The sequence below is a fragment of the Vitis riparia genome, chromosome 2, assembly GCF_004353265.1.
Source record: "Vitis riparia cultivar Riparia Gloire de Montpellier isolate 1030 chromosome 2, EGFV_Vit.rip_1.0, whole genome shotgun sequence".
In the NCBI taxonomy this organism is placed as follows: domain Eukaryota; kingdom Viridiplantae; phylum Streptophyta; class Magnoliopsida; order Vitales; family Vitaceae; genus Vitis; species Vitis riparia.
In genome coordinates, this window is record NC_048432.1 from 17526198 (window position 1) to 17549207 (window position 23010).

The following is a 23010-nucleotide window of genomic DNA, read 5'->3' on the forward strand; positions in this document are numbered from 1 at the left end:
CTCTTTTGAGACTACCATGCATGTGCTCTGTTGTCCCCTCAAATAGCCCTTAATTCATATCTTAGCTACTTAAGACCAAGCTGAAAACATTATCCAACAGCTACTGTTTGCTCAATCAGATGCTAAAAGCTAATTTTTTTTGCTGAATTTGGAAGAATAGTATTACTAAACCTGTTAAAGCAAACCTCATTTTCCTTTTGTAGCTGGGTACTATGTTGTTGGTAATCGCTTAGAGAATGGTAAGTATAGAAGTTGTAGCTGTTTGACTGGATAAAGTAAAGCTGGGAAAGGATTGAGAGCACTTCTTACAGAAGCTAGTTTTGTAAGTGCCCATTTACATTATTTTCATACTTACACCAGATAGGTTGAGTCCTGCATTTCCATTCATACCGTTTGCCTTAGCACGGCCAGAAGTTCATAGTCTAATATCAGAACATGAATATATTACAGAATTCCGCATTTAATGGAAATGATTCTTCATTTCGTTTGATTTTTGTAGACATATTTACAGTTCAACTAGCCCAACTGGCCAAGATGTTCTAGCATGTTTATTAAGGACTCATGAAAGAAAGAAGAAAAATCTTTGATGATCAGCACTCATGAGACTCATCGGAAGATGGACAACGTTGATTTCAGGTCATTACTGGCAATACCCAACAAAAAATATATATATTACTTGCAAGCTGTGGCTAAAGTAGAAGCAGCTACATGTGTAATAAGCTGAAGAAAATAACAAATATATCTTCATATGTGAACCTGTTCTAAGGTTGAAACAGGTTGGTGAAACTCAAAAAGGAGATTTAATCAGCCGAAACACCTTTGTTGCAGCCCATTCCATGTCTGACTTTTGGGACACTTTGAGTCCATTAGTCCAAGGAGCTTAAAAAGCTACCTATATATGACTTTCCATAGTCATGTCCACTTCAATAATTCAAGTAAAGTTGTAAGCATAAAAAATAAAAATAAAAAAATAAAAGTGTCTTCAGCCTTGGACATTGGAGGTCAATGGAATCCAGTTTCCCATTAAGCAAGAGAAGAAGATACTGATTTAACCATGACGCAAGTACCAATAGCAGTAATGAAAACCATACTTTTACCATCAAGGAGTCAAATGAGAATGCACTAAAATAAACAAAAACCCTTGCTAGATTGAGCCATGATGGGGGTTATTAGGAGGGTGGGGTGATGGTGTTGGCCTGCATGACTCAAGCTGACATCTCTGTACTAGATTCCTAACTAGTTTTTGAACAACTAAAAAAAATAGGCCATTTACTCAGACTCACGGTTAAAGAGAGAAATCCATGGCGTAACTGCTGATGTTGACTCAACTGTATTAAGGTAAGGGGTACGATCAAGGGAGAGAGAAAGAGAGAGTCAGACCATTAAAAGCATTTCAGTGTTCCATATGCCTCAGCTTCAGGAATTGATGACAGCATTGAGGCACACCACACCAAACCACCACGGTTGTCCCCCAGATGACGCTTCTCTTATTTCTTTCTTGCCATCCAAATCACCAGCTTTCTTTCTTTCTTTCTTTCTTTCTACTTCTTTCAGTACAGCCCCCTGTGCCCTGAGGAATTCCACAAAAACAAACCAAAACCCACTTGCCCATTTCTCCTCAGTTCTGTTTTCAGACACCCAGACATCTTTTATCTTTGACTTCAAAGTGATCAGGGAGTTCTAAGTTTTTTTCTAGGCAAACTTTGTAATCGTTCAAGAGAAAGCTCACATATTTGAGCTCCAATGACTGATCTCACTTGTTAGTTTACCAACATTTATTTTCATTTTCCCTGGAAATTTTTCATGCATGGTCACCCAGAACTCACATGCTTCTGTTCAACCTCTCAAGATGTTGACGACCAAGTACCACCTCACATTCTGCAAAATGAAGGTTTCCACAAGAACAAACTATATACATGTATGAGAGCAAACGACATGGGTTTCAGTTCTGAAATGCAACTTTGTTGATGAACAAGACTATACTGTTGGAGCAATATCAAAGGTCCAATCCATCTCATCATTCAGAACAGACTATGGAAAACAATACAGAAATCACAGATTATTATACTTTCAGGGTTTTTAAACGTTGCCATTGTAAGTGGGTTGCTTCTCAAACACAACTTGGTCATGTATCATTGGGTCTTGTAAGATTATTCTCCTCTTTCTTTAAGCAATAGAAGTAGTGTGAAGCATACGCATTTCAAAAGCTAGTGCCTTTGTATCAAATCTAGCAGATATGTTGAATCTGTATCATAAAGGAAATGAAACAAAGAGAAACCAGATCAGAATATTAGACACCCATTTCTCAAAGATATTATGCACCACAGCGATCCATAACTTTGAGCTAGCCCCATCTCTTCATCTATGAAAAGGGTAGCAGCTAACTGGATATCATAGATCCAGTCTCAGAAAATGAAAAAGTTGGAGAGACATAGAGAATATTTGTAGATAGACTAGGAAGAAACTTGATGGCCTTCCATGATATATATGACTGTTATGTATTTTCAGTGATAAGGGAAGAAAGGGAGTTTGGGGAAGAAGGCAGAGCTTCTTTTCGAGGGAATTCATCAAGCGTGAGAGACCATATATCCAGGATGAAACCCTAAGAAAAACAAGTGGGAGAAGAAGGAGCCAATCAAGTATAGGAAGCAGATCAGGTGAGAGCAGAAACGGACAGAGGAGATTCGTGAAGCCATCATGAGAAAAATCCACCCAATGATGAACCCAAAAGAGTTAAGACTGACAAAAAACACAACCCTTTTGATAAAATTTAGAGGAAGCGAAGAAAATATGAGATAGCAATGATGAAAGTTTCATCATTACAATATCTGCTCATACTCTTGCAGTCAGAAAAAGGAAAAAAGTGGTCAAGATCCTTCATCATTGCACCAATCTGCTCATGCCCAACCACCTTAATTTCCCTAATAATAACAAATCCCATAACAAAAGCATGCCAAAATCACTGCAAAAATATACAAAATAAAAGCAAAAATAGACAAAAATAGTAGAAACTCAAAACCCACCTGCAGATCCAGGCATAAAATCAAAGACCGTGAAGATCAGCAGCAATGGAAGCAATAAATTGGGGGGAATGAAGCCTGGTCCGACGACACCAACCCATGATCAAAGATCACTCAAAATCTCTCCTTCAAAACTGAGAGACGATCACCCATTCACAATTACACGCAGATCATAGATCTAGTTGGTGTCCTCGAGCCAGACAACATTCCCCTCAAAACACAAAGCTTCCTCTTCTTTCTTCTCTCTTCTCTCTACCCCCCTTATGTTTCACACACAACTCACCGACCCAAAAGCCATAAGCTGGTTCAAAGGTAGAGAGAGAGAGAGAGAGAGAGAGAGAGAGATGAGGGACACGGTTTGAGATAGATGGTGAATGAGTGGGAGTTGGTTTGGAATTGAGTCTGTGAAGATGAAGGGATAGAGATAATTAAAAAGGGTGGGGAAGGAAAGAGAGAGGTAAAAAGGACAAAGAAAGTGATAAAGGCAGCAGACCCCTGACCCTACAACTGGGTTCAGAAATGACCACGACCCCCCACTCTCTCTCTCCCTCTTCTCTCCCCCTCATTCACACCTCAAAATCCACCACCATCTGCTCCTTAGTCCCTCCCACCATGCAATATATATAAAAATTCAACCCACTCCCCTCCTCCCCCCACACATACCAAATCCCACATCCACCGGGAGCTCATCATGACCCAATCAAACAAATTTTCTCAGTCTCCTGCAATCTTAAATCTCAACTAACCCACAAACAACAGTAATCAGTGGATAATAATTGATTTGATTTTTGGGAAATTTTAACTTTTGCAGTTTTGGGTAGGAGTAATTTCGTATAGAAACAATAAATAATTAACATGAAAAAGGGCACCCTCGTTCAGTGCATCACTACTTTTTCTACGCTCGCGGGGGATTCGAGATGACGACAGATAGAGACAGACAGAGATAGAGTAGGGGAGTCAGCTTCCCGCTTAAAATCAGGTGCCCTTTGGACCACCCTTGGCCACATGGTCCTCCCCTTCTGCTACACCAAAAGCCCTAGCTAGCTAGCTGCTGGTCAGCTCCCAACCACCTCATTTCTCAATTCTGTAATCCAAATGATTTTTATTTTTTATTTTTTCAATATTTTTTTTTTTTTGGAATTGTGTTGCAGACTTGCCTTTTTGATTTGATGTTTCTGCTTTTGATTGAAAAAATAAATCAATTGAGGTTGATTTCTGTTTTGTTTGCATTGTGGAAATTATGGTGGAAAGCTGGGAACAACAAGGTATGAAAGTCTCAAGTCTATACTTTTAAATTTTTATATTTTATGTAACACAAACGATCCCCCATGATAGGATAATGAAAAGCTTATGTATCAATAAATCAACTTTTACAGTACCAAAATTAACTCTTCAAAATCATGTGTATGATTTTAGCTTCCACTTCAAAGGCAGTAGGTTAACTAAATCATGTGACCATGGATTTATTGTACCCTCTTGTTTTTTTGCAATTAACTTATATGCTTTCACTTTCAAATCCAAGTCAATAATAATAATGGTGGGGGTCAATAATGTTATAGACTTTTGTTTTCCCTTCTTTTATCAAAAGGGTTCAGTTGTCATCCAAAAGGACCAAGACCTATACATATGCTTTGAATTCTTTGGCAAAAGTTTATGGTAAGCCATTGCTCAGCATGGTTCAATAGGGCTTTCACATGATCAGAGTGGGATTAGGAATTAGCATTTTGTTAAATTAGTCTCACTATTTCATTCAATTTGAACAAATTATTCATAAATTAATTTGTATGAATTTTGAAAATGTATGATACAGAGGTTTAAGCACCCGTTCATGTTATTAATTTGTATCCTTAATCTTTTTTTTTGGTAAAAGTCTATTTTCATTTTTCATATTTTACCACATTTTTCATATCCCTTTTTTTTAATTTGGAATCTATTTGATAATATTATTGAAAATAATTCTCGAAAAATAGTTTTTGGGAATAACTTAAAAAAATTAATTTAAATTTATTTTTTAAAATAAAACTTTATTCAAAAATTCAAATATTCTCAACCTATTCTTTCCTAAACATACTATGCACATTTATTTATTTTATTTTATTGTGTTTGTGTTTGTTTCTAATAATTTCCAAGAATACATTCGAAAAATACCTAAAAACATATCAAATTTGTTGTAAAAATTACTATAATTTCAAAACAAATTCTCAAAAAAAAAAACTTTTCTAGCAAAAATTTACTTTTCAAAGTGGAAAATCTATTCTATTTCCAAAACCACCTTTTATTCCAAGTCAAACCAAGAATCTTCTTTCATAATTTTATTTGTGAAAAGGAGAAAATAAATTTCCATTGAAAACATGTAATTGTTGTTTGAAGTTGAATTTTAAAACCACAGACAATAATAAAGCAATCAAAAGAATTCCAACAAGCAATGGGTGACTGGCTTTTGAAGAGTCTTCACATGATTTCATCCTTCCAATTTCAAAATTAACATTTTCTACTTCACATTGTTCCTCATAAATTTTCAATATGAATACGTTACATAATAATAATAATAATAAAATAAATAAATGTGAATGGGAGTGGAAGGTCTCCCACAGGATTGGGGTTTGATAAAAAAGTTTGATTAACAAAGCATTGGGGCAATGGCCCATCCATGTCGGTTGAAATCAAGTGAATGGTCTAATTTTGATGAATCAGCATGATGTGTATGCCACGAGCTGTGTGGCCCTCAACCTTTCATGAATCCTCCAATTTCAGACAATATTATATAATTCTCCAAAATAATAATAAACTAAATTTTTTTATATTTTTTTATTTTACAAATATTTAACTAAAAATAAAATAGATAACTTTAAAAAATATATATTTTTAAAAATTTTAAATATGATTCAGTTGCACAAAAATTTGTTCTTAAATGTTTTTTTCTTTTGCTTTTATTTCTTCTATTTCTATTTTTCTACTTATTTCTCCTTTTATATAAAGTGGGTGTATGAGAAATTGATAAAGAGTGTTTTTATCACATTAAATACACGTCTGATAATGATTTTATGAAGCATTTCTAATATTTGTATCAATTAAAATTTTTTATTTTTTAAGTATCAGAAAGATTAAAGACTTGAAGCATTTCCTAAAATCAATGTTAAACACATTCTAAATAGGTTATATTAATTTTTCTGATTGAGGGATGAACCTTGCCCTTTTCAATCCAATATTCCTTTATTTTACATAAAATAAATGTAAATTTAGAGAAATATTTAATTTAAAAGGAAAAATTGCTCATTTTCTAAAATCTTTTACTATGATGTTGATTTTGGATAATTGTATTTAAAAGAAAAGTGTAAATCAAAGGAAGTATTAGAAATAAGATTCTATAACTGTTTAACTAATTTTATAAAAAGAGCTCATAATTTAAAAAATAAAAAATAAGAAAGCCAAAAAAATATTATTTCTTAGAAAATATTTATTTTGACTTATCTAAGAAGTTATTTTGATTTATTTGAATCGAAGCTAAAATCTCGTTTTTGCTTATTTTGTTAATTTCGTTCAAAGGGCTTGTAGCTTAAAAAAAAAGAAAGTTTAGCTTGTAATTAAACCAAAAACAAAAAAAAAAATCATCCCAAACAAGACCTTCATATTTAATAAAGCTCTTATTTGGAATTGCTGGTAAGTCATAATTTTAGTTTGAATTAAGCTTCAAATTAAAGGGTGAGAAAAATACATAAATGTATAGAGCCATATGGCAAACAGGCCCTAAAAATAAGACGGCTTCACCTAGGCTTTTGTGTGGTATAATATCCATGAACAAAATGGAATAAACAGAATAGAATTCAAAGGGTGGAAAAATAAAATAAAAAATAAAAACAGAAACCACTAGTAGAAATAAAAGGTTAAGAAAATGGGAGAGGGCAGTTGAAAAGTGGAAAAGGTGAAGAGCCTTTTGTGCAAGCTTTTTTGCCACCCCAAGTGTGGCTTTTGATTCAGAAAAAAGAAGATTCTCTGCAAACAAAACAAGGGAGAAAATGGAATGAGAAAAGCTTACGTTCTGTTTATCATTTTTAAACACAAACATCCATGCCTTCACACCTCGAACTTCGTTCCCTCTTTTTTATTTTTTTATTTTTAATAGAATAGTGGTGGGCTTTAGTTGGTGGCTGGTTTACTGGTGCTTTAATTATGGGTATTTATTAATGCTACCAAGTTACCAACTACTCAGAATTTGGACCATTTAAGCCCAGTTGTAAGAATCTACTTTGGATTTTGGGCCTAGGCCCAAGCACAACTCGGCCTCGTTTTGGGCTTATTACGATCATTTCTCCCAAGAAAATTTGATTATAACTGGAGGCCCAATCCAGAATGAGGAACACAATTACTTTTTAGTGTGAAAGGTTGCTTCTACGATTTAAGACACAAAATACTGTCAATGCATGTTTCAGCAGCAAGTATTTTTTGTCTCCCTAATTTTCCTGTTTTTTTTTTCTTTTTCTTTGTACTGTGCAATAAAACCCACTAGTGCTAAGCCTTGGGATAATTTCCGTTTTTGGTTTTAGCTCAAACCTAACATCAACGTCATTGCTCATAACCCAAGAGCAATAGCATGATGAACCAAGAAGTCTCCCGAACGTATTGCTAAGAATAATGAATTATCATTCTCGTTAATAATATTTAACCATCCATTCAACCATATGTTTCACCCCATATTAAATATCGAGTCAGTTATTGAAGATAAAAGTAACATCAAACCTATATGAAGTTTCACCGTGAGTAAATTGTATTCATTGAGCAAACATAGGTTCAATCGGTGTAAAAATTGTTGTTAAACTTTTAAAAGAGAAAAAAAAAAAACATTTCAACGTCTAAATTGACCTAAGTTTGTAGAAATCATTTTTAAAATTTCGATAAGAAGATATATATATATATATAGTATCACAAAAAAAACAATGTATAAAGTAGTTTATATATATACGCATGCACCGTGTCCTTGTCTATAAAAGGATTTTATAAGCGCTGGGAAAGAGCATTTTTAATTAAAATCAAATCACTATTAGACGTACGTCGAACCAGATCATAGACCAAAATAATAAATGAAAACATTTAACTACATGACGGTCCATGATTTGTTTTTGGGTATAAAATCAAAAAGCTATTTTTCGACACCACAAAATGACCAATCATCAAGTCGCTCCTCCACGTGACTCCAATTTCCTACTTAATGCAAGTAACCCCCTGTGTTGTCATATCACTTTCTTTGAAATTAAACTCCAAAGGGTTTTTTACCTCCAATGCACTCAGATTCTTAAATAAGAACTTTTTTTTTTTTTTCCAAAAAAAAAAAGAGCAAACAAACTAGGGTATTACGGTCAGCAAAGAAAGTAGACAGGCCAAGTAAAGAGCAGTATGTGACCCACTGGGTGTGAAAGCCGGAAACTTCCGCCTAAAATCCGCTTACCCTCCAGACAAAATCCGTACTCGGAGAGGCGCCACCCCCCCACGCGGGCCTTTAAGTTTAAACCCGCATACTACTGTTGAGTTTCACGTGCACGCATTAACCCCCACGCGGCCTTCTTCCCTCGACCACAAATCTGAAGCCACGTTTTGCTGAAAAGCGAAAACCCCAATTATTTGTACGGTGAGAGGTGGCACAGAATAATTGGATTCCAGACCCAGGGTACCATAGTTTTTGTCCCTAGTCAAACCACGTGGCAATGGACGAGTTGAACAGGATAAGTATTTTCCATAGCTGAGATGACAATTGAAAACGAGTTTCTGTCGCTATTAGGCGGAAAAAGCTCGTCTCCGCACTCTTATCTGCAAATAAAAGGCTTGGGTTGTTGAGAGTTTGGGGAGTATTTCCCAGCAATGGAGACATCGGAAAATATAGCAACAAGTATCAGGAAGATTAGGAAGAGGAAGTTCAGTGAGGAGCAAATCAGGTCACTGGAGTTCCTATTCGAGTCGGAGGCAAGGCCTGAGGCACAGTTAAAGCAGAAGGTGGCCACTGAGCTGGGGCTTCACCCTCGTCAGGTTGCCATATGGTTTCAGAACAAGCGGGCTCGATCCAAGTCCAAGCAGATTGAGCAAGACTATGCTGTGCTGAAGGCTAGTTATGATAATCTGGCTTTACAGTTTGAGTCGCTGGAGAAAGAGAATCAGAACTTGGCCATACAGGTAATGCACCTCCCTCTCTATCTGTCTAAGACAACTGGGTTGGCTCCAGTGCAAAGGCTTATGAATGTTTTGGGGATTTTTCTAACAGTTGCAGAGACTGAGAGGTGGGCTGGAGAAACCTCATGGGAAGGAAGATGAGGAATCGGAGATCGGGTACACTAATTCGGAAACGAAAGAAAGATACAACCCTGTGCTTCAAGGAAGAATTGAGTACTTTGCTGAAGATACACACACTCCTAAGATGGAAGAACAGACGAATAGTTCCCTGACATCTTCTGCAGATTTAGGAATTTTTAAGTCTAGTTGCTTTCAAGATCAATCGAATTGTAGTTCACAGTGGTGGGAGTTGTGGTCTTGATCAATGGGCACCAACTCCTCTAATGAGATTGCTAGAAATGTATGAAAATGAACTTTCTCCTGCTGGTAGGCATAATGATTAAATAGGGTCCCGGAACACAAACAGACCAATAATTCTCGATGTCTCTACGTTTAGCCTACGAGGATGATTTTTCAGACTCCTAGGGACTGAACCCTAGATTTATTCATGTTCTTTTACTGCTTCATGTGACTATCAAGAACAAGCTTTAACGAAGCCAGGCTTCATTCTGGATTGGCAACGTTTGGAATATCTGCATATAATCTTACAAATCAATACAACTTTGTAGATTCAACTGACAAATGATGAAGCTAGAGCGTTAAAATAAGCAGGATTTCTACCTAAAACTACTGCACAGCAATCTTAGAGCTTCGGCTGCTCTGGTCTTGCCTAGAACTGCAACACTGACCTTTTTCTTTCTTTTTCTTTTTTTTAATAGGTAACCACCACACTATCTTTCTATAGTATTTCATCCTTCTGTAATCCATGGTTCCTAAGCATAATTTATCTCATTAAATAGAGGCCAAAAAGACAACTCAGTTTCACGTGCACACAGGACATGCAGAAAGACAAAAGACAACCAGATCCAAAAAGGGAATCTTCTACAATTTCAAATCACTCCTGACCAAATACTCTAGAAGAAACTCAAAACTGCCTGGAAAGTTGATGTGGTTATGATCCTATACTACTTTGATGTTTGAAATCCTTCTCTTCGGATCAGAGGGTGATTACATATTGATTCTTTTGAGTTTTAAAGAGAATTAAAATCAAACGAAGGATGGCATCATGGTGCTTTTCAGAGTCTTGGAACAGAACAATAAGTATATACCATGTTCAAGAAATTCGACAAACAGCACATCCCAACTTGCAACAATGAAAAATGAACCATCAAAAAGAATTTCCAAATTAACTATTGTGAAGAATTCACAAGTGGTCTCAATTCCTCATTAGCAGGGTTGAAGGAAATTCATCTACAAATGCTGCTACAGTGTATAAGGTAAACCATTTTGCATTGTATACAAAACATGATTATAGACATTGTCAACAATAAGCAGACTATATAAACCTGATTCATCACCAACATGGTCATCTACAGCTCAGTTTTCACCTTCAAATCTCCATTTGGCAATATGCTTTGTGCTTGTGCAAGTCGTTTTGACTCCTGCATTAATTGAAGCTAATGGCTATTATCACAAACCAGTGAGAATGAAAATACATGCATTGAAACTGATAACTTAAATTGATTACATCCATATTGTTGAGCTATTAAAAAAAACATCCAAATTGTTGAGAATGTCACCATGTTTACAGGGATATTAATATCAACCAAGTTCCAATCAAAGCATATAGATAAAAGTTCTCATGCAAATAATACTTGCATATCGAATATAAGCATAATTAGTCTTTGTCAATATCTTTGAATGTAATATGGAAAATAATACTAACAATAAACACTATATTATTTGGAGAAAAGAAAGTATTAGATATTTATAACCATAGAAGAAATTTTAAATGCTCTTTCTTTCCAAAACTACTTGAATATATGTAACTAGTTAGGTAAAAATACAATCTATTTTACTCAACATAAGTTTCCTATATATTGGCTTATAAGCAATAAACTACAGAAATAATATCTCCAAACTTTCCATGAAACTTGAAGAGTTTACATTATAAACCCTCCAGGATTACTATATCTAGGCACTAACATACAAGAAAACTATGCTAACTACAAGTTTAAAACTGCCAAAATGACAGAAAAATAAGCACTAGAATGCTGCTAAGCAACAGGCTTCTAGCATTTCACTTGTTACAGAGAAATGAAATTTTTTCATGGTTTTCTTTAGCATCATATAATTCATTGGGTAATATCATATTATTCCATTATAACCATTAATCCTTCCTCCTACATCCTGCAATATATTTCCAGCATATATTTTCCACCACAATTCCACAACCGACCAGTTTATTTTCAGAAAACTCTTCTAACGAAGACCATCTTCCATATTATAAAACATTTGGAAAAATAGCACAATGAAACATGACAAAGGACGATGATATCGACCAGAGACACTCTCATCTGATCTAAACCAAGATGGAAGTGGAAAAGCTTCTTCAGGTAAGTTTGGCACAAATAGCGGCAGCCCAAATTATAATTGCAAGTAAAACTTACTAAGGAATGAAACTGACTGAGAAACTTATCCCACATGATAGAATTTAGGTGAGCTAAATATAACTTACAGCAGCAGAAGCCGCACGTATCTCCCTGTATGATTCCACTTCATCAGGAAATGCTTGCTCAAGTTCCTCCAAGAGATGTCTGCGTAAGCCCTGCACAGAACACAAGAAGGAAAGTGTTCAGCATAAAGATATACATGTACAGCCAGCAGACCAAAATCATATCTATGATATCCATGTTATACCCCATGAACAAATAGACTCCAGGTTCTAAAAGAGCTAGTCAAAAAACAAATCAGTTATGAAGAAAAGGGATGGAACCAAAGTATGTGTCTTGGACATTATTCTTACTAGCATATAATCAACTCCACATGTGCAAGAATATTCTAACTATTTAAGGAGAAAGTCTGTTCCCAATCCATCATACAGGTCATCTTCACCTTTCCAATTAATTTGAGGTACTATTATTACACAAATACAAGCACTGGTGAAACCTTATAAATTTATAATGTGTTTCCCATAAATAATTTAGTTCAGTCCAGAAAGAAAATAATAACAATAATAATATCAACAACAACAATAATAATAATCATAAGATAGCCAAATATGTAAGGTTACAAGTTCCTTAATTCGGAAGAGTTTTTCAGTGGCAAATCATTCTGTATGAAGTACATGAAAAGCATTATTGCATTAAGCAATCAAATGTATCCTACCAAGGACAGACAAATGAAATTAACATCGTAAAACAACATCATACAGAATAAAAGGATGAGGTACTATAATAAAACAATGAGGATGTCATGTCTTGGTGAGTTTCAAAGAAAGGCTTCTTTACAGTTAAATTTTTCTACTCATTCCTAGTTTCTTGCATCGGTAGAGAGTTTCCTTCAAGCTTAGTTTGGAACCCTTGGGTTCCGAAGAGAATCAGCTTCTTTGCTTGGGAGGCTATTTGGGGAAGAATTCTAACTATGGATCAACTAAAAAGGAGGGATTGGATTTTACCAAGCTGAAGCTTTTTGTGTAAAGCAGATGAAGAATCAACAAATCATGTGCTTATTCCCTGTCCCAAGGCAGCTATGATTTGGTACCTTATTTTTGCTCTTTTTGGTGTTCAGTGGGTTATGCCCAATTCTATCAAGGAAACCATTCTTAGTTGGAATGGCTCCTTTGTTTGGAAAAAAAAAGGCAAGCAATGTAGCCCCTTTATGTTTATTTTGGACCTTATGGACAGAAAGAAATAGAAAAGTCTTTGAAGATACCGAATTAGCGGATGAAACTATTTTATGGTTTTTTTATTTTTTATTTTTTAGGGTGCATGTAGATTGTACATCATGGCCAATTTTCGATTTCATTGATTGGTTGGGATGTAAGTAAGGGGGTGATTTTTTGTTATTCCTTTTCTTTTTTACCTTGTTGCCTTGTATACATCGTGTATAATTTCAGGTGTACATAAGGCTTTCTTAATACTATCGCTTTTACTTATTTTTTTTGATAGGTAAATAGATTTCATTAAGAGCCAAAGGCTAGAGAAAAGGCATACACGGAGTATACCAAAGACAAAGAAGCAAAAAACAAGGGACAAAACAAATATGACCCTTACTTGGTGGCTAGCCGGTCTACAAAATCTATCAAAGACAAAGTGTGTTCCTCTATATACACCCTAGCCCAATTCACAAAAGTGTACAAAAAAATGGATTTAATGTCTTGATCATTCCTCTCCATATCATCGAATGCCCTCCTATTTCTTTCTCTCCAAATGGTCCACATCAAGCAAAGGGGGGCAGCTCTCCAAGCTTTCTTCTTTTTCTTGCCCACAAAGGAACCATGCCAACCTAGGAGGTGTTTTTTCACAGAGGAGTGCATCACCCATTGCACCCCAAACAGGGAGAAAATTAGAAGTCATAACATTCTGGTTTTCTCGCAAAACAGTAGAAGGTGATCTGTGGTTTCCTCCTTATATTTACACAAAAAGCATCTGTTGGGGATGCTCCAACCAAATCTCTTCAGGCGATCCGTGGTGAGCAACCTATTCCAAGCCACCTCCCAACCAAAGAAACTAGCCCTAATTGGAACCCAAGGCGTCCAAATAGTTCTAGCCAGGAAGGGGGGTTTGGTATCCCTTGAGAATGAGCTATAAAAGGACTTGACAGAAAAGGTTCCATTCTTGTTCTCTTTCCACCGGAACAAGTCCTCCACACCTCTTCTAATGGTCAAGGGATGAAGCTTGCTTAATAAGCTTTCAACTTCTCCCACCTCCCAATCATTAAGGTGTCTATTAAAACAAAGCCCCCAGCTACCTCCTCCTTCGTCTTCCTCCCAAGCCTCAGCAACCCATCCTTCTTTATTGATAGAGAGGTTAAACAAGATGGGGAAAGCTTCTTCCAGAGATTGATTTCCACACCACAAATCCTTCCAAAACTTCACTCTGGTGCCGTCCCCAATGATGAAGCGAGAATGAGAACGAAAATTCTCCCAACCTTTTCTGATGGCCTTCCAGACCCCCACCCCATACCGGTTTTTTACTTATAAAAAAAAAAAGTACTATAATAAATCAAAAGGAGAAATTCTCTGCCAAGTCATCAAAGTAAAAATGGCACTTCCCAGATACATAACAGACCATTTTCATTTTTCAAGTCTTTTATGGTATGTGGTATCCTCAAACTCAACAACTTCTAGATTTACAACCCACATGGTTCACTATTCCCTCAAATAAAGCTACTTTAGCAAAGGAGGGAAAATTAAGTTATCCTTCAAAACCAGAATCTCATCCTCTAATGGTAGAATACATGTATAGGCAGTAGATCAAAACCATTCCTCCTATACCCATATGATACCATGAACAAAGAGAATCTAGGTTATCAAAAAGATGGGTAAAACAACAAATGAATATTAAGGCAAGAGATGGAACTAAAGTATGTGAATTACACATAATGCACTAGCTCTTACTATCATATTATCAATTTTTACATGTGGCATAAAATTCTAATCATTTATGAAGAAACTCTATTTCTAGTCCTCCATATAACTCAATCGTGGTCTTAACAATTTATTTGAGGTATTATATATTAAACAAATGCAAGCACTGATGAAAAATTACAATATGCTTTCCCCAAAAAGAATTTAGTTTAAAACATTAAAGAAAACAACAACATACTCGGATTTCATTTTGCCTAACAGGAAAAACTTAACCAAATATTTGAGGTTACAAGTTCCTGGCTTCAGAAGAGTTTTTGGTGGCAAATCATTCTGTATGAAGTACATGAAAAACACAGCTGCATAGAGCAGTCGAATTTTGGTGTCCTACCTACCAACACAAAAGTACAACTTTTTTTTTAATAGATAAAGACACAAAAACCAACAAAGACCCCCTACAAAAAGCCTAACCAATCCATAAATTCTAACACCAATAAAGAACCGTCTCCGATATACAATTTAATCCAATCCCAAAAAAGGTTCAAAAAAGAATTTTTAATTGTTTGGTCTAAGCTTTCACAATTATCAAAGGCTCTCCTATTTCTCTCCCTCAAGATGGTCCAAAACATGCATAACGTGACAACCTTGTAAGCCTTTTTCTCTTTTTCTCCCAACAAAAGAACCACACCATCTTAAGAGAAATTCCCCAACTAAAGAATGCATCATCCACTATACACCAAACAAAGCAAAAACCAATTGCCACAAGTTGCATGCTTTCATGTAATGAAGGAGAATATGATCATCCATTTCTTCATCTTCTTTGCACATATAACATCTATTAGAGATCCTCCACCCCTTTTTCTGAGCTAATCCAAAGTCAAAATCCTACTATGTAGCTTTCCAAGCAAAGAAGCTAACTATTGCTAAGACTCAAGAATTTCAAACTATATCATGAGAGAAAGGCTTCACATTCCTACTAGCCAAAGAGGAGTAGAAAGACTTAATTGAGAAGTTACCATTCTTTGACCCTAATCACACCATAGTATCCTCAAAACCTGACCTAATGGACTGGTCATACAATCTCCCAAAAAATACATCAACCTCCTTTAGCTCCCAATCATGCAACTGTCTAACAAACCTAAGGCCCCAACTACCCACACACAAATACAATCACTATCATAAATTAAAATTATACATAATTAAAGATGTTGTACCACAAGAACACAATTAAGGAACTCCCTACCAAGTTATCAAAATAAAAATGACAACTCTCAGATACATAATAAGCATTGCTTTCATTTTGAAGTCCTCCATGTTATGTTGTATTCTCAAACCTAACTTCCACATTTACATCCCACAAAGCTGAATTGCCCACATTTTCATTTTGCTTTTTTTTTTTTTTTTTTTTTGATAAGCAAGAAGGCAAATATTGTAAATATCAAAAGAAAAAAGCTATTGACCAAAGTATATAGGACATCTATAAAGGGAACCAAAAGGCACCGCCAAATAGAGAGAGAACAAAAAAACAACCTCTCCCTCCTTAAACTAGAATCCACCCAATCTACAAAATCAAAAACAGACATTGAATCTTTTTCAATGTACAAGCTAACATGAAACAAAATTACTAAGAAATGAGTGTTTCAATGTTTGAGTTGAGTGCTCTTTGTTTTTAAACATTCTTTGGTTTATTTTCTTCCAAATTGTCCAAAAAAATGCATAGGAAAGTTGTTCTCCAAACCTTCTTATGATTTCTCCCAACAAGGAGACCATGCTAACCTAAAAAAGTGTCTCCAAATAGAAGAAAGAACCCAAGTAATGCTGAGCATAGAAAACAAAAGTTGGAATAGCGCCCTTACTACAGCACAATGAATGAGAATATGATATATCGTTTCCTCTTCATATTTGCAAAGAACACATCTATTCGCCAACACCCACCCTCTCTTCTAAATCCAGTCCATGGTCAACACTTTGCCTCAACTAGTTTCTCATTCAAAAACATGCTATTGAAGGGGCCCAACAATTCCAAATGATGACTACTAGGAAGGGAGTTGTAGGCTCCAACTTCAAAATGGAAAAAAAAATGTTGTTAGGGAAAACCCCTTTCATAGAATCTAGCCACACCACTCTATCCTTCACTTCCCTTTCACGAAATTTCCTTGAAGCCTTGAGAAAAAAACCTTTATATCTTCTAGCTCCCCATCATTCAAATGTCTAATGAAGCAAGGATCGCAATGGTCATGCTCACCCACATCATCCCACACATCCGCCACCTAAGCCCCTTGTGACGTATTTAAGACATACAAGGAAGGAAAAGCCATAGATAAGGGTTCTTTCCGGCACCTTTTGTACTTCCAAAACTTCACTCTCTTCCCATCTCTCACCGTAAAGGACACTCTACTGCCAACCAAGTCTCATCCCTTCCTAATGGTTTTCCAAACCCCAACTCCATACACTTCCTTTATTTGCACAAACACCAACCCCTCATCCTTTCAATGACATTTTTGAAAAAAGCTTCTCCCTTTGATGCATATCTCCAATATCATTTTCCCAAGATAACCCTATTAAGTGAAGGACTCCTAGGCCACCCTTATTTTTCTCCCTACAAACAATCGGTCATTTAACCAAATGAATCTTTTTTTTCCAAAGCCCATCCTTCCTAAAGAAAGTCTATCTGAATTTGCTTAAGCCTTGATCCGACCTTTCTGGGCACCTTAAATAAAGACATGAAATATATGGGCAAACTGGACAATGAACTTCGTATTAGGGTAAGTATCATTCCCTTCAAAATATATTTGTCTTTTCCATAAATTCAGATAGCTGCCAGAACCCTTCAACACCTAATATACGAGAAAACCGTCATCCGTGGAAGAAAATCCTAAAGTCAAGCTAATTATTATTTGAGTTCTAGCAGCATTTTCTAGGTGAATGCACATAGACATTTTTCCATAAGATTGTCCATTTGGGAATGATTGTGAGAGGGCTAGAAGCGCTTCCTACACTTTTCAATAGAAATTAGGTATTCAGAAAATTTTTAATTCTGCCTTGCAGATTACCAAATTGTCACTCATAAATAAAATATAAAGGGGAAGGTAGATAGAATTATCCTCATTGATCAAATCTGGAAGCTCAGAATTCTCATGACATCAACTGGACATAGAGTTAGAAACTACCTTGAAGGAGTCCGTTTTGCCTTTGGTGATCTGATTCTTTGCAATGCAGCTATTCAAAACATCCCTCGTGAATTCATCAGGATTCTTCCCCTCATCAATTAAGCTGTGCGTAAATCAATTCGTTAACAGAAAGATATGAAAACCTTAAAAAAATTACAATAGGAATAATCATGAAAAGCAAAAGGCAACGACTCACTTGAGTACTTCCATGGGAACCTGGATGTTGCACTTCTCAGACAACTTAGTCATGTTATCAAGCTCCGAGACAAGCACATTCCTGAAAAATCCAACCACAACCAAAAAATAACAACAACAGCTCAGAATCATAAACCAACCTCCAAGTTACAAGAAAAAACTAGGGTTCGGCCAGGCTTTACAGGCGTTGGAGGAGAGGAAGCTGAGAGGCCACGTTGAAGGAAGAGACTGTCAGGTAGAGCTGATGGAGAAGTCCCAGCGTCTTCTGGATCGAGTTGATGACCTGATTCAGGTTTTGCTTCGGATCTTCCGAACCTGCCCCTGCAGTTGCCGCCGCAGCCGCCGCTGCTGCGGCGTTGATTTGCGGAATTGTAATACCATTTCCACCACTCACGCCAGTTCCTGAAGCTGCGTTTTGCGACGATTCCATCTCCTTAGTTCTCAGATTCGCCGAATCGCTGAACTGAAGTCTAGAAAACCTCAATTGTTGCGAATTTCAAGAATTAGAATCCAAAAATTGGGGTTCCGTGCGAGTGTAATTGTACAGAGAAGCGCCTTTTCGGACTTATTGTGGTCGCTGGAACCCTAGAACGGAAGACAGAGCGAAAGAGACGATGAATGTATGAATCTACCACGCTTTGGGGAAAAACCAAAGAAAATCGAGAAGCTGAGAGACTAAAGCCAGTAAGCCACGTCGTTTCAATTGGGCAGCGAACCGGAGGATAGCCCAATGGACTGTTCGGGCCAGTTATCCCTTTGGGCCTATATTTATGCTGAGAGCTTCACCCCCAGTGGGTTGGAGGCCCAAATGAATCTTAGCACCAGATTTCACTCAGGCTGTTTGGCCCAAAAACCTGAGCCAGATCTCTCTATCTGGAGGCCCTTACACACAGCGGGCCTATATTAACAATGGAAGTCTAGAGGCCCAAATATATGGACATGAAATGTGAAAGACAAAACTATCATCGAAGTAAATTAGGAAATGTGAATATGTTTATTGGTCCATCTTATACTCTCACTTCTTTGCTCTCCCCTTTCGATCTCCAAATGTCACATTTATTTCACCTCTTTCATTTCTTTTTTAAAAGTATTTTAATATTTTTCAATTTCTCTTTTTGTTTTAAAAGAAAAAGAAAAAGAAAAAGAAAAAGGAAAAAAAAAACCTTATTAATAAACTTTTAGTTATATCTTTTTAATTTTTAATTTTTCTAATTTAATTTAATTTTTATATTTTATAATTGAATAAGTTAAAATTTAAGTAAAAAAAATATTTTCTATAATTTTAATTTATTTTCAGTCTTATTTTTTATTTTATTATTAATAATATAACATTTTAGTAATGTTGTTGAAAATAATTAACAAAACTTTCATTAAAATTTGATATCAGTAATAGTATTTTTAAAAATTAATTTTCACATATATGAAAGAGAGTAATAACTATTTTTTTTTATATATTTTTTGCATATACTTTAGAATTTTAATTTGATATCTTGTTATTATATGAAATAAAAATCATGTTGAAATCATTTAAAAAATAATTTTAATATTTTCATTTTAAATTATATTTTAGAAAATAATTTTAAAACTATATGATGAAATTAACTTTTCAAATCAATATTTTACTTTACTTGGGTTTAATTTATTTATTTTCATCATTTTTATAAAAAAAAATAAATCACTGGAGAATTAAAAGTCTAAAGAAAAAAAAAACACAAGTAAAATAGATGATACAACATAGTCACATAATATAAATTTATTTTATACTATTTGAAGTCCTTTGGGTATTTTTTTTGTATTCCATGAAAATTATATCCTTAAACTCAATTATAAATATTTGTTAACCTTTGAATTAAATTTTACATTTTTTATGCACCTTATATCCATTATTAGCTTTATCTGCTCCTTAAACATAATTGTTTATTATAATATTGATATTAATTTTTAAAAAATAATGACTTTAATTTCAATTGTTAAAAAAAAAAAAAAAAAAGGTCAATACAATTTTTTATATATTTTTTCATATGTAAGCTCAATTTAAAAAATATTTGGTAAAATTTTCAATAAAAAATAATGACTTTTAATTAAAAATAAAAATAAAGGGTAATTTGTGTGTTGCCTGCTCCTTTGGTGCAAGTGTGATAGTCAAAGTGGGTCAAGTTGATGAAGAATTTCAAATAGGGTAATGAAAGGATGAAAACCAAGATTTGATCTGGATGAAATCTTGGGAATGAATCAACAAAGAAATTATAATGGTGATGAATTGAAGTGATGGGGGGAGCATCTGTAATGGGCCTCCAATCGAGTGATTCTCGCTATGGTTGTTTCACACCAACCATTTAAAATATATGGGATTTAATGATGAGAATGGAAGTGGATATTGAGACATACAATCAATGAAGGGAGGGAGTGGTGGCGAACTTTAAGGATTCAAGTCCAATATAATTAAGTCACTCACTCAACAACTCTTTTGATCGAATCAATTAAAGCCTCGTGAGAAGAATAAAGCCTCTTTCCCTTTTGTTTTATTTCATTAGATTTCTTTCCCACAAACTTAGTGCTCCCTTCTTCAAGTCTCTTTTCTTACATGCTACCTAATTCAATGTCCCTTTCAAATGTTACACCCTTTTTTATTCTTCAAAGAATATAAACATGGAAGACAAAACAATATGATATTTGGAGAATTTTGTTAAATATACACGATCTTGCTTGACTTCTAAAGTGATTTTCATATCTTTTTTCTTAAGGTCTTGTTTGGATTCATTTTTAAGAAGCTAAAAGAAGCCTTGTTTTCGAGCTGAAAATGTGAATATTTTTAGATGATTAACTTATAAATGATGAGATGAGATAGAATTAAGAGTGTGTTTGACAATGATTCTAAGCAGTGTAGGACCTTGCATCCGTCCAAGTATAAATTCATTTCCCATCTGGATATAAGACGAAAAAAAGGGTCATCCGGACAGTATTCATATTCATTACGCAAGTAATAAATATTTCAAATCGTTCCGACATGAGCAATCATGAACATAAACGCCTAACTTTAAGCATAAAAGTCGTGATTTGCATGATTAATTATTGACATTTAAAGCATTAAAAATGCGTACAAAACATTACAACTCTATCAGAATAAAAAGTCATCAGACATCAAATTCGAGTATGGGATAAGCCACCTAAAAAGTCATTGTTCGCCTCTTTCAAATATTAACTTAAGTTTCGGAGGGAAAAATCATCCAAAATTTGCTTCTCATATTCAACTTCGAGAAAAACCATGAATCTCCATACTTTTCTAAAGTGTGGGACCATATTTGAAAGTTATATTTAACTTTTAACCCTTACAAATATAACTTTAACATGGAAAGCAAATTGGGGTTGCTTCCTGAGTAAGTTACTTTTTAGCTTATACAAGAAGGTTTCATATTAAATTAAATTTCTATTTACCAATATTATCTTTTGAAATTATGATTAAAGCTTGTGTTTCCTCTCTAGCATCCAATTAATTGGGGTGGAAAACTCCCACTTTTGGTTTTTAGGATATTTTTCTTTGGTTAAAATTTTAAAATAAATACATCAAAATTAAATTTATTTTTAATAAAAACACAAATTAGAAATTAAAGGGCTATTTGGTAATCATATGAACATAGTTTTCTATTCAATAAAAAAAATAAGAAAACATATTTGACAATCAAAAATAAAAAACAGTTTTCCATTATTGGAAACAAAAAAAAAATGGTGTTTTCACATAACATATTTTAATTGTTTTTCATTGTTTTAATTACACAAATATGGAGAATGATTAAAAATAAAGCACTATATGTAAAAATATTCTTAAAACATATTTAAAAATATAGAAAAATGTATTAGAAAAACTTTACATTTCGAAACAAATATTTGTTTTACAAAATATTAAAGAACGGTTATTAAAAGTAGTTACCTGAGTATCCAAGTTGGGTTAACCAACCAAATAAGAAATAAGGGAGGTAGTTTTTGAGAACTACCAAAAACGTTCTAGACACCACCTCAATAAAAGGAGAATTCTCTCTTTCACTTTTACTTTTCTCTAAGAAAAAAAAACAGACTAGAAGAATTTCGGAAGAAAAGTTCTTAAAAAAAAAAGTGAAAGGGTTTATGTTATGAAATGATTCTCAATTTTAGTGTGGTTTCATTCACAGCTTAAAAGCGAAAAATTAAGGATGAAACAACTATTTTTTAGATTTGGGCAATTCAAAAAGGCAATCATAAGTTTTTTTATAAAAGCTATTTTTTTAAATTATTTTAAAAAACAGTTACCACCACAAGCCTAAAACCACACTAAATATATAAAGTAAAATCCAACATAAGATTATGGTCCAGTCAAGTTATGGAATCAATGCTATGGAAAGACAAACATAAGCATCTTGTAAAAAAAGCTTCCCAAACAAGAATGGTGTCCATGAAACATAATTTAGTGTTAATATAAAGCAAAAAAAAAAAAAAAATGAAAAACATTCAAAGATTCAGATTTGGGACAAGTTGATTTAAATTTGGACCTTAAAAAATCCCATATTAAGCCACTAAGTACGATTGAATACAAATGGAGTGGAATCGAATCATTGCATTTTTCCTTTTTTTAACTTTCACAAGTTGATGATGATGGACTCAATATTATCCATTAAACCCATAGTATTTCATTAAATCAACACAAGAATCGAAAGAAAGGAGATGAAGAAGAAGAATATTCTAATGGGGCACTTGCATTTAGTAATAATAAAATGTGTCGAAAACTTTATGAAAGATTAGTGAGATTGGATTTGCTTTAAGGATATCTAAGGTTTTAAAATAATGTGAAACGAGGTTAGTTGATTACGTTGCCTTCCACGATTATATGCTTCTTTTGAATTTATGTCGTCTTCAAAGGCATATGCATAGATTTAGGCATCGTGTTTCTTCTTTAAAGATTTATATATATATTTATGTATGACCATACGAATGTGATATCACACATGAAAAGCTTCAATTATATGGT

General features: G+C 34.5%; 2 protein-coding genes and 1 long non-coding RNA gene across 3 annotated transcripts; 1 reads left to right on the forward strand and 2 right to left on the reverse strand.

The window, feature by feature from the left end:
- Positions 1-630: 630 nt before the first annotated feature.
- LOC117926728 lies at positions 631-3547 on the reverse strand. The gene is made up of 2 exons (XR_004653236.1): positions 3024-3547; positions 631-2245 (listed from the first exon to the last, which is right to left on the reverse strand). It is a non-coding gene; the product is annotated as an uncharacterized LOC117926728 (long non-coding RNA).
- A 5263-nt stretch (positions 3548-8810) lies between these two features.
- Positions 8811-9799, forward strand: LOC117933778 (homeobox-leucine zipper protein ATHB-12-like). The gene is made up of 2 exons (XM_034855312.1): positions 8811-9182; positions 9271-9799. Exons 1-2 carry the CDS (start codon positions 8874-8876, stop codon positions 9538-9540), a joined length of 579 nt encoding a protein of 192 aa, XP_034711203.1. The 5' UTR covers positions 8811-8873; the 3' UTR covers positions 9541-9799.
- Positions 9800-10434: 635 nt separating this feature from the next.
- On the reverse strand, positions 10435-18663 carry LOC117933772 (mediator of RNA polymerase II transcription subunit 10b). Its single transcript, XM_034855301.1, has 5 exons — positions 18194-18663; positions 18013-18093; positions 17817-17919; positions 11797-11886; positions 10435-10720 (listed from the first exon to the last, which is right to left on the reverse strand). The coding sequence occupies exons 1-5, from the start codon at positions 18439-18441 to the stop codon at positions 10649-10651; spliced, it is 594 nt and encodes a 197-aa protein (XP_034711192.1). The 5' UTR covers positions 18442-18663; the 3' UTR covers positions 10435-10648.
- Between the last annotated feature and the right edge of the window lie 4347 nt (positions 18664-23010).